General features: G+C 41.2%; 1 protein-coding gene across 1 annotated transcript; it reads left to right on the top strand.

The window, feature by feature from the left end:
- Positions 1-563: 563 nt before the first annotated feature.
- Positions 564-7,050, top strand: zgc:153911 (uncharacterized protein LOC768172 homolog). The gene is made up of 4 exons (XM_036575234.1): positions 564-718; positions 2,879-3,226; positions 4,241-4,531; positions 5,543-7,050. Exons 1-4 carry the CDS (start codon positions 646-648, stop codon positions 5,749-5,751), a joined length of 921 nt encoding a protein of 306 aa, XP_036431127.1. The 5' UTR covers positions 564-645; the 3' UTR covers positions 5,752-7,050.
- Positions 7,051-15,651: the final 8,601 nt, after the last annotated feature.

The following is a 15,651-nucleotide window of genomic DNA, read 5'->3' as shown; positions in this document are numbered from 1 at the left end:
CTTCAATTCTTAAAAAAAGGAATGAACCAAGAGTGGTGAAAAATGGTGAGCTAGTTCAGACTGATGGAGTGTGTTGTATATGGTTCTATATGCCACCAAAAAGGTCTGTTATTGTTTCGATGTCAAGCTTGTATACATCAGAAGAACCTTTTTTGGTGCTACATAGAACAATTTTCAAAAAGGTTCTATATAGAACCACACACAGCGCATTCTCCATCAATCTGAGGAACCATTTCACCATGCAGGGAACGCTTTGAGCATGCAAATGGTTCTATATATAACTTATAGTTCTTAGAAGAACCGTTCCCCTTGCTAAAGAACCCTTGAAGAACCATCTTTTTTAAGTGTGTAGTTAAATAGTAATGATTAAAACCACTAAATTATGGCCATCTAACATCTTTAGTTTACCTTCAACGTCATTATTATATATGTATTATCACGCTAGACTCTAATGGTTTCGATAATTTGTTCTGTTTATTTATTTAGTCTGTGCTCCAAAATAGTAACGGCTCCGCCCATGTGACTGTAGAACCCGCCCACTTCTACGTAGGTTACTTAAGTCTTCATAGAGTTTCGCTCAGTCGGTCCTCAGCGGAGCGAGTGGAGCTGTGAAAGTCGGATCAGCTGCTGATTCAGAGCCGTGATATGATAGAAACAGAGAAGCTTCCAGCGTCGCTTTATTGCCTCCTGCTTCTGCTCTCTGGAGTCTCCTCTTACAGTAAGTCTCAGCTTTATTACTGCTCTCAGATACTCTATTAATACTCACGTTAGGCTAGAAGTAAAAGTGAATGAATGGAGTGAAGCTGTGAATCTTAATCTCGAAACCGGACAGACCCAGATTGTGAAATCCCGGGCCGGACACAGAGTCCGGTAGCGCTTCCAGTAAAATAAATGCCCGTCTGGCTCAGTGGAGATGTTTTATTACGAGGCTCAAACATCTTATTCGAGCTGTGTATTCTAACTCCCCGTTCCACCTTAAATGGTAAGTTGCTGCGGGCAGCTGGTAGGCGTGACAGCGGCACTTTTTACGGTGGAACGGGAAAGTGGAACACGAAGCAGGTGAGTGGGCAAGATAACACAGTTCCCTCGAAACCGATGGAGAAACTGGACCCGACGGTTCACTCTGGAGTTTCTGTAGGTGTTTCGGTCTCGGACTGTTTGGCTCGTCTGTTAATCAGTGTCGTATTTTGAGGACCTGGGGCCGAATTACAGAAACGTCTTCTTGTCTTAAGTTAAGGTCTGGCAGGTCAAGAAACAGTTTTTCATAAATGTATATTACAGAAGTCAGTCTTACCTCACTGTAGGAATTTCATCTTATCTTTCAGCATCTTTGTCTCATCCCAAGTTAGGAAATCTTAACCTGCTCAGTCGGAGTCGACAATCAACTGTCATGTCTGTTGCCAGGCAACCGACCATTCACACACAGTTCAAACGTGAACACGTAATCACAATTATCAGGTTAGTTAGCCAGAATGCTAACATTAGCAACTGTAACTGGTCTAAAAAGGTAAAATAAAACTAAAGCGCGATAAACTGAGAGTTAAGAATATCGTGTCAGCGCTTCGGGCTGTTTATCAGAGCTTTACTGCTCTCCAGTCTCCGTTTCCCAAACGCTTTAGCCGAGCGTGCTAACGTTACTCCTCCTAATAAACAGACACACGTTCAGCTCCGTCTCCTCATTATTCACCACCATCACTGTAATATTTCATCATCAACATTAACACACGAAGGTGATCAGAGGGGCGGTGGAGATCGAGTCTGCAGCGTCTGAGATCTTTAAAACGCAGAGTTAGAAAAGAAAATCATCTCGCAGTGAAAGCAGCGTTTTACAGTAGAAATAAATGGAGCTCATTATGCTGGTAGTGAACTATGCTGCTGACTCAGCTGCCTAAAAACCATAGAAACGGACCTTAAACAGAAGTGAGGACCCTGTTGGGGTTCATCCTAAAGTTAAGACAGGATTTAGGAGGTTTAGTCTAGTTAGGATGTTTGTGTGATGCTGTTTTCTTATCTGGAGTCAATGATGAGATGATGAAGTTGGGACCTGGAACAGCTACTGTCCCAAATTCAGTCCGTACTGAAGGTGTCATGATGACTAAACAGATCAGATTAGATGTCTGTAGTGTCTGTAATATGACCCAGAAACCTAAACAATGTCATCATATTTATACACTATGAGTCATCATTTTTATACTGCAAGTCATCGTTGAGAAATAAATCACTGCACCCACACAGTCATTTAAAATGGAATGTGTTCTTAATATATTAGTGACTAACAGCATCAGTGTTGCTTTCAGACATTTGGTCTGTAATATAACATCTCTTATTACCAGAGTTGGGATATAACGGAAGACAAGTATCAGGAAAGAACAGATATTAAGCATCTGTATTCAGTCTAAGTTACATTTTTTAAAGCAGTACACAGAATAAAGTTACTTTTTACATTTTTAGGAGAATACTGTTAAAATACCTATGCACTCAATAAAAATATATATACATAAATATAAACCATTTTTAAAAAATACACAAAACTATGATTGGGTTTAGTTTAAAGACGGTTTATATGTATGTATATATTTTTTTTATTGAGTGACAACAGAAATGCCCTAAAATGACTTGGAAGAAACTCTGGTTCCATTGACTTACATTAAAAGTAAAGTAGATTTTTTCCTTCTCCTGTAAAGTTCTCATTTTGGAGATAGAAGGTTTCTTCCGACAGCAGTGATATGGAACTTTTTCATGTATTGTAATGGAATATGTTACTGAATACATATCGGACAGTGTGTTCAGGATTCAGTCATCACTACTCTTTCAAACTACCCTGCCCAGCTCTCCGTACAGCCCCCTCACCTGTCCTCTCTCTCTGTCTGCCCTTCAGCTGAGTTCGAGATCTCAGTGCCCAGTGGTGGTCAGGTTGGGGTTTATGGGCAGTCCGTGGTTCTGTCCTGCAGCTTTCCCACCGGAGGCTCCTGGGATGTGAGCAGCAGCGTGATCACATGGCAGCGTGGCCTGGAGGTGGTCCACAGCTTCTACCACAGCCAAGACCAGCTGGACCGACAGGATCCGCACTATGCCAACCGCACCAGCCTGTACCACCAGGAGATGGCGAAGGGAAATGCATCACTCAGGCTGGACCGGGTCACCCTGGAGGATGATGGAATATACACCTGTTCGGTCAGCACACAGATCGGCAGCCAGAAGAAAAGCTTCAGACTGAAAGTAGCAGGTAAGGATGCTTTACAGTAGGGAAGATACACTCTGTCCACTTTACTGGAGACCACCAATGGTTCACATAACGTACAGTACCCCAGTACTCTTCTGGGAAGGCTTTACACTAGATGTTGAACATTGCTGTGAGGATTTGATTGAGCATTAGTGAGGTCAGGTACTGATGTTGGATGGTCAGTTCTGGGTCACTCCAACTCATCCCAAAGGTATTAAATGGAGCTCCATCACTCCAGAGAACACAGCTCCACTGCTCTACAGTCCAATGCTGGGGGGCTTTATACCCCTCTAGCCCATGCTTGGCATTGGGCATGGAGACCTTAGGCTCATGTGAGGCCTCAGTCTACTGGTCAGTGCACCACAACCCACATAAGTTGCCAGTAAGGCGAAGCACAAGGTAGAAATTTCTAATAAAGTGTCCAGTGCATTTAAATAAACAAACATGGAAGTTTATAATAAGCATAATTTACCAGGAAATTCACAAGCTGTTGACTGTGGTCTCAGAAATGCTGACTTATAAGGGTCATGGAGGCGCTGTGGGTTTCGGTTTGGGTTTAGAGGGTTTTTGTTGTGTAAAAAGTGATGTAGATAATAGAGTTTCTTTTGCTGCTTAGATAAGCTGTCAGCTTCTGATCTTTATCTTATAGTGAAACCTGCACTCAATCTCTAGTCTAGAATTACAAGTATCAGATTTCAGGTTTTAACATGTTTTCACAACATCACAAACTCTAGTCTTTACATTTTGAGGAATGTTAAATTCAATACATTATTTTTTGTTATTCCTGAGAATCAATATAGATTCAATATATTTTTTCATTCATAATATCCAGTATAATATACACATTATACAATAATAGTTGTGTTCAGATAAGCTGTCAGCTTGTGATCCTCTTTGCTGAAAGGCAGCTGGAAGTGAAAATATCGGCTTTCATGTTTTTAATATGTTATTATTCATTTACACGTGTTTTTATATGAAGTATTACCAGGTGTTTTAATATGATGTTCTTTTCTATAGCCTTCTACCCGGAGCCTCATCTGCACATCAACCTGTTGAGTAATGGGCAGGTGGACCTCCTGCTGACATCACAGGGAGGTTACCCCTCCCCCTCACTGCAATGGCTGATGGGAAACATGGAGGACGTCACAGAGGAGACGCAAACGCAGCTGGAGCAGGACCAACACACCAGGCTCTACAGCATCAACAGTAAACTCAACCTCACACGGGGCACCAACTCCTCCATCACCTTCATCTTGAAGAACCAAGATCTGGGGCAGGAGATCAGACGGAACATCGACCTGTTCTTAGGTGAGATTAAAATCCTTCTTCATACACACCTTTAAAAATACCCAGGACTAAAACAGCTCTCTGGAGCTGTAGAACCATAGAAAAACAACATTTTGAGCATGAGTATGAAGAACCTTTTTAAAGTTAAGAACATCTGCACAGTGTAAAGGTTCTATACAGGTTAAAGGTTTAACATTAGGACTCTGAGTAATGCCATAGAAGAACCACTTTTGGTTCCCTAAAGAACCATATTTGTGAGATGTGTGTGTGTGCATGTGTAAGAGGAACCTTCACATAATAAAAAGGTTCTATACCAATCTAGGGTTTTTTTCAATTACGTGGAGCTTCTTTAAACTACCATTGAAAAGTTTTTTTAGACAAACAAAGTGGTTCTCCTGTAGCACCTTTATTTAAGCCAAGAACCGTTTAGGAATACAGAAACAGATAAAAGGAACAGGGAAGAGGAAAACAAAAATAGATAAATAAACACTCACTGTTTCCTGGAGTTACAATTACAGTCGATACAGTAGATTCAGATAAACAACAGAGACCTCACAGACATTCGGTTAGATAATGAATCTTTAAATGATTCGTCATGTGTATCTTAAACTCTCACATTTCACCACAGTTTGATTCAGCAGACGTTCGGTTCTAGGTAACCATCAGGTGTAGAGTCCCTGTATTTCTTGAAACTTTAAAAAGGTCACACTCACATGTGGTTCTTTAAAGAACACTTCTGTTCTTTTGGGAAGCATAAAGAGGATCTTCTATAGAGGAGGTCTACCGATCCGCTCTCCGGTCCTGGATTTTGTAATAACTGTTAGTAACTGTTGATGTAACTGATTGGCCACTTAGTGTCAAAACTACCAGTTATTACAAAACCCAGGACTGGAAACTGGATTCAGGGTCTGGATTTGAAGGCCTCTGCTCTACAGCGTCGCTCCAGAGCACTTTTTTCATCTTAATGTTTAGGAGTATGTGGTGCCAATAATGTCAGCACGGCTCATATGTTTCTTATATTTCCTTTTCTAGAAGACAGAGCTGGCGGTCCACTATCAGGAGACAGGGGACATTATGTTCTCCTTGGAGCTCTGATCACTCTCCTCACAGCCGGCCTAGCAGTGTTAATTATCTTTTTCCTCAGACGACGGACACAGAAAAGCACAACAAAAACATTATTCAGAGCCTCCGCTGACGAAGAGCAATCCATAAACCACCAAAATGGAAAACCACCGCATTGAGTTTGTTATTTTCTCGCCTTGGATGAAGAGACTGTATCACTGCAGTGTCATCACTCTGACCAACGATGGACATTTAGAGCGGAGATGGTGATCGGTCATTTGCACCGTCTGAAAGAAGCCATGCATCAAGTCCATTTTATACCGCACTGCTAACAGTCCTGTGTTACACATTTCATGTCTTTTTTGGTGTTTTCTGTGAGTGACATGCCAGAGATTTCCATCTAGAAGCGCTTTATAAAACCATCCTTCAGGGCTCCGTTGCTCAGTCAAGGTCCGTCAGTCCTGAACACCTTGTTTTCCTGCTGCAGCTGATGTAAGCTAGTCTAGTGCTCGTCAGTCTTTAGAGGAGTCAAATGTTTGTTCAGAGCAGCAGTAAGATTTGATTGGCAGCTAAAGGATTTTCATTTGTCTGCTCAAAGTGGAAGTTAATGACACGTCAGTGCAGCCTGTATTAAAGTGTAAAATGATGCACATTTATGAAATTTCAGCAGAGAAAAGCGAAAGATGTTGTGTTTCCATCCACTACAGTAATGTGAAGAAGCCTTAGACGGCGCCGGTGATGAGGAGCTGCACTGAAACAAACAGGATGGAGAGATTTAACTGTTTTGGTCTGGTAGAATCACCTTTACAGCCTTTTGCAGTTTTATTATTTTTTATTTTTTTGTGAGCTGAAATCTCCCACCATTAGGTTGTCTAAAGTGACCTTTGAAAAGCTCCGCGCTGCGATCGGTTCGTCTGTAGGAATCACAGAACCATGAGAATTACAGCTTGATAGTCATCGTTTATTCGAAAAACACTTTTTTCCATCACTCTTTTTTGCATTTCAGCTTTAGAGATATTCTAAAATTTTTACCTTGTCCTAGCTTAAAACTCTTTTTATAATAATTGGGTGTTTTTTTTTACATTTTGGACCTTCTTGATTCCATCTATTTGATTTTCTAAATTCACAAAAAACTGGTGGATGGAAACCTCAAAAACACTGTTTTTGATACTGAATAGGAAAAATCAGCTAAATAAGCCAAACACAAGCCACCTACAAAATAGTAGTTGCTGCCATTTCAGATGAATGTTGCGCTGCTGTTTATCTGTTTATCTATCTAAAAATGTGCCTTACCTCAGCAAATGAGGTATGAATTAAGTTAATTTGTATTTCTATTGTATTATTCCTTTTTAGATGCTAACTCATTCATAGACATTCTGAACAATTACATTTTTTGAATGTTTATTTTTTTGAATGTAGTCACCGATTATGTGGACTGTATAATACAGTCACTGCACTGAAATACAGCACTGATCAGTTTCTGATGTTCCATTTCAATCAGCTGTATGTGTATCTAGAGCTGTTACTGTTTTCATATTTAGGTAAATAATTAATTGCATGTACATTTAGTTCAGTCTGTATTCACTGATTTTGATGTCAATGTAAAAAATGAACCATCTTGGGTTTCTTTAACAAGACTGAACACAGAACAGTAACTTTTCATCAGATTGAAACTGTAATAAAATATCTCCTCTTCTACTGACAAACACTGGTATTAAGATTTACAGTCTGCACTTCCTGCGAGTCAGAAACTATTCATATTGAATTATTCCAGTCTGTTATCGCTGGCGATAGCTGATTTCTGAGGGTAAGAAAGCCTTTTTCAGTGCTGCGTTAATATAAACTGTTCAGGTACAGCAGGTTTTACCTCCACTGTGTTTAAGGAGTGTCAGTTACATCCTGCCCTGATGTCCAAACCGTGTGAAATAGAAAGTGAGAGTGACGATCACTAAAGCTGCATCAGAGTGAAAGTCTAATCCTGACTGTGTTGATGTTACTGGGAATTCTGTTATTACAGAGCTGTTTCACTGTATTAGTTTATTAACATGGACTAGAATGATTTCAGCACAGTGAGTGATTCTCTAACAGTGCATTATGGGATATAGCATTTGATTATTTTACAACAGTGCTACAAATGTTTAAATATTTATTTCCTTTTACATTAAGAGGTAATTTTTTACAGTTTGTACCAAGTAGACACATTTAAAATAAAAACTGAATTGTAAATCTTAAACTTTGCACTTGTTGTCTCTTATTTCTGAAAGAAATCACAATAAATACCAAACCTTTTATCATGGATTATGATGTTATCACCATATTGTATTAGGGAAAAAATATATGATTATATATAAGATAGTCCTTTATTAGTCCCACAACAGGGAAATTCTCAATATATGAACGTTCTGAACATTCTTTTCTAAGTATTTATAGCTAGTTTGCACTTCATTTATTAAAACTCCTGATCTTCACCTTAATAAAGTGTCTAACCGTACAGTACATTTTAAAAATGGTTCTATACAGCATCAAATAGGGTTGTTCTATTGTTACATGCTTGACATTGTAACAATAGCAGAACCCGTTTTGGTGCTACATAGAACAAACACATTCTCCATCAATCTGAATCAGTTTTCCCATGCAAAGAACCATTTATGCGTACACATACATAGAATTTTGAAAAGGGTTCTATATGGTACCAAAAAGGATTCTTGTATTGTTTACGACGTCAAGCTTGTATACAATAAAAGAACCCTTTTCAAAAAGGTTCTATAGAAGCATCTACAGCACATTCTCCATCAATTTAAAGAACTATTTTACCATGCAGAAAATCATTTAATCATGCAAAGGGTTCTTTGAGTGTTCATGGTTCTATATAGAACCACTGTCACTATCCTCTACAAAGAACACACTTCTACACATTTTAATGTACGATCACTTTTCATTTGCAAAATTTAAAAAATAATAAATAAAAAAAATAATAAATTAAAATGTGTGCTTTTATATTTGTTTTATTTTTTCTGATGTGTGAAATATGGAGAAAGTGCCTTGTTTAAGTGAGTCTCTGTAGAGGATGTGTTCACTTATTTTTACTCAGAAAGTAAACGAAACATCACTTGACTGGCAGGTGCTCAAACTTTTGCATATGACTGTATATGTTGAGTGTGATCTGCTGATTGGAATTCACATGTGTGTGATGGGGAAGCAGTCGCCTGCAGGGGAATTGGGCACCTCCGAAGTGGGAAAACAGCAGAATGAAGTGAATTCCCGGTGAGGTGGACTGGTTTTAGTTTCATTACTGCAATAGAAAAACTTTCTTTCTCACATATAAACACAAAAACATGTTTACTGACTAACACAAGCAACACAACCAAACCTACAGGACGAATCAGTGACCTGAAAGACCTTCAGAGTAGAGCTGCATCTGTGCAAAGACAGAACACTGGCTGTTAACACTGTGTCCACTCACTGTCCACTTTGTTAGACAGCCCTACCTTGTCAGTCCACCTTGTGGAGGTAAAGTCAGAGACGATAGCTCGTTTGTGTTGGTCATCCTCTAGTCCTTCATCAGTGGTCACAGGACGCTGCCCACAGGACGCTGTTGGCTGGATGTTTTTGGTTGGTGGACTATTCTCAGTCCAGCAGTGACAATGAGGTGTTTATAAACTCCAGCAGCACTGCTGTGTCTGATCCACTCACACCAGCGCAACACACACTAACACACCACCACCACGTCAGTGTTACTGCAGTGCTGAGAATGACCCACCACTCAAATAGTACCTGCTCTGTGAGGGTCCATGGGGGTCCTGACCGCTGAAGAACAGGGTAAAAGGGGGATGGCAAAAGAGGGGGCCAGGCAAAGAGCCACACCGGTAAGAACATAAACCAGCTCACTTGTCTTCACTTGTCTTCTTCTTTTTACGTGTCTCTGTGGTGTTCGCTGCTGTTGTGAAGGAGAGATGGACAGATTTTTACCTGCTGGTGTTTGTTTAAGAAATGGAGCTTGACTGAGGGAGAGCATGTGCAGACAGAGACGGTGTACAGGGGAGGGGCTGCTGCCCCGCAGTAGCTGTGTCCCAATTCAGGGGCTGCATCCTTCGAAGGACGTGGTCTGCGAAGGCGTGTCGTTCGAAGGCTGCATAGACTTGCAAAGGTTGAACTGAAATGAGACAGTCTGCTCTACGGTGGATTTCCTGTTTGGGTCACAGCACCGCTGTTCCTGCCCTCACTGCTGCATCACGAAACGCAGCTCCTGTCAAGTTATTTTAAAGTTCTTTAAAGACGGAGCCAAAAACTTTAATTTTAGTTTTTTATTTTTTCATTTATTAGAGCTGGAGGTGCTTCTCTCTGTCGGCTCTTTGCTCCCTAAAACAAAACATTGAGTTATGACTTAACTGAAGTTTGAGGAAAGACCACGCCCAAAACTCCTCATTCTCAATTCCAGCTTCCTGTAAATACCAGTCCTTCACTCCTCCTACTCGTGACGAAATTTCGCAACCCACCTCCACCCCCTTCTCCTCCACCTTGTCCACGCCTACACTTGATCTTTAATCCACAGGGGGGTCGGCCTTCGAGTGACCCACAGAAGTTGTACTGAACTCCAGCCCAAATTCCTCAGAGTTCCCCTCTTCTCAGTGTCTCATTTACCAAGGCGTGGTCTGCATTCGTAAACGTTAGCATGAGTTTTGCTTCGGACACTGTCTTCACCATCTTTAGCTATTCGACTCAGTTTAAACCCAATGCTTGTATTTTAAAGTGTCCCCTAGGCCGCCGTTCGCTCCTCTGCTGACGCTGCCTTGTTCTCGAATCCTTACCGGCATACAATGAACCTCAGGATATGTTGGCTGGTGAAAGATCCACCTGTTGGATCCTTCGTTGCCATGGAAAAGGACACATTTCTCAGCCGTGTATGAAGGAGCCTTCGAAATGGGACAGTCTAGTCGCGCCGCTGTGACGCAATCGGCCTTAAAAATGCAGCCTCCAAAGGATGCAGCCCCTGAATTGGGACACAGCTAGAGTGTACACAAGCAGTGATTGGCCTCATCAGACACGCCTCCGGGCTTTGATTGGTTGTTTTGATTTGGGCCCCGGTGGATTCTTGCAAATGGCATTAGGAAGACTAGGTGGAGCCAGAGGAGCCAGATTTTTTCAGAGATTATCTGTCTCATATATGACTCTCAGGACAGTCACCGATTCAACAAATATGATAAAAAGCTATTTTATACAGGTTACTTACTGCAGCTTCAATTAAGTCGCATATGGAAAAAAAATATATATTCCAAATGTATGTATCAAATATAGTTTTACAATGTATGAAAATGGCCAAAAACTGTATTTGTTAAATATATTGTTAAAATGCATTTATCAGTTATTATCTGTGTTCAGTTGTGTGTAATGAAGGTTCCAGATGTAACTAAACGTACTGACTGTGATCTGCACTGTGCTTTACATTAACCATGTACGTCTGCAGTCAGACTCTCACACACAATGTATTTCACATAAACAAGATATCAGATCATAACTGCATTTTCACAGAGAATCAATACCCACAACACTCGCTTCTGTCCTGATAAAGGATCATTAGATCAGATTTAAAATGAAGATACTGGAACACAAATTCATCTCTAAAGGTATCAGACAGTGAAGAGCATCAGACAGGATTTTTATTTTTGTTTATTTTTGTATGGTACATTAATATGTTTAATATTTCCCCATACAGTTTAATAAATGTATTTCAAACTATGTTTGGTTAATATGGCAACATATTATGAAATACATTTTAGTGTTTGGCTTGTATTTCAGCATCAACTGCAATCTATATAAAAATAAATGTCCATATATTTTTTCTGTATGCGGCAGCTGTTCGGTGTGTGTGCGGACTTCTTCTCCGCTTTCCACACAGTCACTCCCTCCAAGCTGGTTGCTAAGCTCAGTGATCTTGGCATCAGCACTTCTTTGTAACTGACTCATGGATTTCCTATTCAATAGACCCCAATCTGTCAGATTAGGAAACCAGACTTCTGCTTTTCTAGGAATCCTCACCTTCCTTCCACAGGGCAATGTGATTAGCACCATGTTATACTCACTTTACACCACTTTACATACCAACACCAACAAGTACACAGATGACCGTAGGCCTTTCCAGCGACAACGAGACGCCCTTCAGGGAGGAAATCCAGCAACTGACAGGATGGTGTGTGGAAAACAGCCTGATCCTTCTTGGAAACACCAAGACAATAGAGCTCATTGTGGACTTCAGAAGGTCTAAAGGCTGTGATCGCCCCGCCTATACATCAAAAGGGCTGAAGCTGGGTGTCTCCAGCTCTGATTTCCTCTGGGTCCACATCTCTTATATCCACTGAGATAGCAGATAGAGTGATTTTCCAACTGTGGTTCAGAGGCTTCTTGGGCTGGCAGTTTGGGTGACACTACATCACAGCTACGTTGCTGCCTGGGCCGGCAGCTTGGGTGACGCTGCATTGCAGCTATGAGGCTGCCTGGACTGGTAGTGTTTGGCTGCATGAGCAGTGCTATGCCGCAGGTACGAGGCCTCTTGGGCCGGCTGCCTAAGCGACGCTACATCGCAGCTATGTTGCTGCCCGGGCCGGCCACTTGGGTGTTGCTGCAATGCAGCTATGGCGCTGTCTGGGCTGGTGGTGTTCAGCTGCAGGAACATGCTGTCCCTTCGTGGTTAAGGACTTTTTTGGCCTTCAAGCCTTCCCAGTCAGGCCTCCTGTGTCACTGTAGTTATGGTGTTAGATTTTCCCCCCGCAGCTAAGGACTTTTACCGAGCTAGCTGGTGATTCTACATCGTGGTCAGTGAAATCCCCATTAGTTGTGGGAACCTTGGAGTGTGCGTGTGTTTGTGTGTGTGTGTGTGTGTGTGTGTGTGTTATGTATTGTTGATTATGTATTTTGCTACTTTCTGATTGTAAAGCGTTTTTGAGCACAGGAAAGGCACTATATAAATAAAAGTGATGATGAGTGATGATTTTTATCTCACTTCACTTTATGTATGGACGTTAGACAGTTCATCACTGATGAGGATGCCACCTTTTTCTCTAACTCGTGTGATTAATGTTATATTTGCTTTGGAAATGTCCGTCCTCTGCTCTCTACTCCTCTGTCAGAGTATCAGGTCACATTTCTACAGATCCTCCAGACACATCCTTTGAATATCTGGAGCTTCAACTTTAACCCTCTGGGGTCTATGAACTCAAACATTTCCTGAATCTGTAGAGTCGCTCTTTACATTCCATCTTATCACGACATCCAGAAGGCGCTGGTCACTGTTTGTGCCCCTTCTCCCTTCCTTTAGTTCCCTTCTCACTGCTTTGGGAGCAGTAGCAGCGCACTTTGGACTACTCATGACCTTGGCACCAAATGACCAACTACAAAAAACCACTACCTGAGTTACATCCATATATATGCTTTATACCCATATACAGTGGGGCCCAAAGGTCTGGGACCACTAGTGGAAATTGCTTAAAAGCAAGTGTTTCAATACAGATCGTATTATCAGCACAATTTTAACATGAATTTCAGACGTTCTCAGTTTGACCCCCTTTTGCTTTCTGACTGTGCACTCGAGCTGACGCGACTCTGATCACTAACAGTAACAAAAGCCTCTGATCAGCACCTGAGAGTCGTCTGAACACGAGCTTCACTGGAAGAGATGGGATAAAAAAAAGAACAAATCTGGCCTTTTTGTACAAAGACCTCAACATGGTCACTTTAAAATTTAGTATAAATTTTAATAGTGACCTAGAAATAGTGCAGAATCTTGAATATTTCTTCTTCCTTTTACTCATCAAACTTTAAAAAGTCAAAAATGTTCTGTTGTACATTTGTGGGATTAAACAAAAGCAAGTTTTTTAAAGTAGTCTTAGACTTTTGGTCCCCACAATATATCCATTTATATCCATTCTATATCTATGTACGTGCACATTTATTTTATATGATATTATATATTGTATATTTTTAGATTTATGTCTATCCATCACCACCTGAAATGTACTTTTGGGGTGGATCTGCACTGTGACTGAAAACAATTCCCAGGCACTGGAAGTGCATAAAGCATTCCAGAAGAATAAATGTGTTCGGACTGTTCTAGTGAATTTTCGTACTCAGCTTAATGGAAATTATTCAGTAGCCGGAGTCAGTTGTTTCCTGCTGTGAACTTCCTCCTCCACGCTGTTCCAGGAACACGAATCGTGATCAGATTATACAGTTAATCAAGCCAAAAATCCACTATAGACAGCTACAAAATAATGAGGCCTGTGGAAGGACTGGAGGGAATCAGATGCCGTAGGGAAGCTGATACACAGTCTGATACACGCTGAAGCAGAGCACGTCTGGACACGAATGGCATTCTTCTACTCTGACTATGAGTTTGATATGTGAAGAGAATTGATTACAGAGAGGAAGCCAGAGCCATCCTCCACACTGACCACATAGACCACTGTAGCCGTGCGTCCTTCTGTAGTCGTCTGTCATTCTGTAGCCATGCGTCATTCTGTAGTTGTCTGTCAATCTGTAGTCGTCTGTCATTCTGTAGTCGTGCGTCATTCTGTAGTCGTCTGTCATTCTGTAGTCGTCTGTCATTCTGTAGCCATGCGTCATTCTGTAGTCATGCGTCATTCTGTAGTCGTGCGTCATTCTGTAGTCGTCTGTCATTCTGTAGCCATGCGTCATTCTGTAGTCATGCGTCATTCTGTAGTCGTGCGTCATTCTGTAGTCGTCTGTCATTCTGTAGTCGTGCATCATTCTGTAGTCGTCTGTCATTCTGTAGTTGTCTGTCATTCTTTAGTCGTGCGTCATTCTGTAGTTGTCTGTCATTCTGTAGTTATGCGTCATTCTGTAGTTGTCTGTCATTCTGTAGTCGTGCGTCATTCTGTAGTCGTCTGTCATTCTGTAGTCGTGCGTCATTCTGTAGTCATGCGTCATTCTGTAGTCGTGCGTCATTCTGTAGTCGTCTGTCATTCTGTAGTCGTGCATCATTCTGTAGTCGTCTGTCATTCTGTAGTTGTCTGTCATTCTTTAGTCGTGCGTCATTCTGTAGTTGTCTGTCATTCTGTAGTTATGCGTCATTCTGTAGTTGTCTGTCATTCTGTAGTCGTGCGTCATTCTGTAGTCGTCTGTCATTCTGTAGTCGTGCGTCATTCTGTAGTCGTGCGTCATTCTGTAGTTGTCTGTCATTCTGTAGTCATCTGTCATTCTGTAGTTGTCTGTCATTCTGTAGTCATCTGTCATTCTGTAGTCATCTGTCATTCTGTAGTTGTCTGTCATTCTGTAGTCGTGTGGTCATTTTGTAGTTGTCTGTCATTCTGTAGTCGTCTGTCATTCTGTAGTTGTGTCATTCTGTAGTCGTGCGTCATTCTGTAGTTGTCTGTCATTCTGTAGTCGTCTGTCATTCTGTAGTCGTGCGTCATTCTGTAGTTGTCTGTCATTCTGTAGTCGTCTGTCATTCTGTAGTCGCGCTCTGTAGTTGTCTGTCATTCTGTAGTCTGTCATCGTCGTCATTCTGTAGTCGTCTGTCATTCTGTAGTCGTGCGTCATTCTGTAGTTGTCTGTCATTCTGTAGTCGTGTGGTCATTTTGTAGTCACCGCACTCTTATGTCCATATTAGGGACTCCAGGTCTGAGCTTCATTGCTCTAAGCGAGAATAAATAGGGTTTTTAAAAAATCGCCCCTGTGTTAAATAAACATGTTCCGAACCCGATACGTTCTGTCCTGTGAACATTTTTCTCCCGAATGTCATTGGATCCTCTGAACCACGAGATCGTTAAAGAGCCTTAATACTAATATGCTACTATGCTTTGCTATTACTAACAATACTACATGCAAGCTAAAGCTACTGCGCATCAATTTGATATCACTAAGCTACGCAAAACTTAGGAGATACTTATTCAGTTATTAACTACTATATTCACATCTGTCACTTCCTGCTTTTGTTTTGTTTGTTGTTTATGTTAGTGGGCTTTTGAGATGTGTGGTGCTGATGTTGGTCGACTGGCCAGTTTTCTTTAGTTGAGCTGAAGGTTAAATCATGTTCTCCTTCTGTACTGTGGCAAATTTGAAGAGGA

The sequence above is a fragment of the Colossoma macropomum genome, unplaced genomic scaffold (genome assembly GCF_904425465.1).
Source record: "Colossoma macropomum unplaced genomic scaffold, Colossoma_macropomum, whole genome shotgun sequence".
NCBI classification, from domain to species: Eukaryota; Metazoa; Chordata; class Actinopteri; order Characiformes; family Serrasalmidae; genus Colossoma; species Colossoma macropomum.
The sequence above is the reverse complement of the archived record's forward strand: the minus strand, read 5'-3'. Positions and strand labels throughout refer to the sequence as shown.

Bases quoted from the DNA above. Each gene is read 5' to 3' on its own strand.
- zgc:153911 (XM_036575234.1), top strand. From the start codon at position 646: ATGATAGAAACAGAGAAGCTTCCAGCGTCGCTTTATTGCCTCCTGCTT. The intron at 719-2,878 runs GTAAGTCTCAGC...TCTGCCCTTCAG, and splicing joins CTCTGGAGTCTCCTCTTACA to CTGAGTTCGAGATCTCAGTG. The intron at 4,532-5,542 runs GTGAGATTAAAA...TTCCTTTTCTAG, and splicing joins GAACATCGACCTGTTCTTAG to AAGACAGAGCTGGCGGTCCA.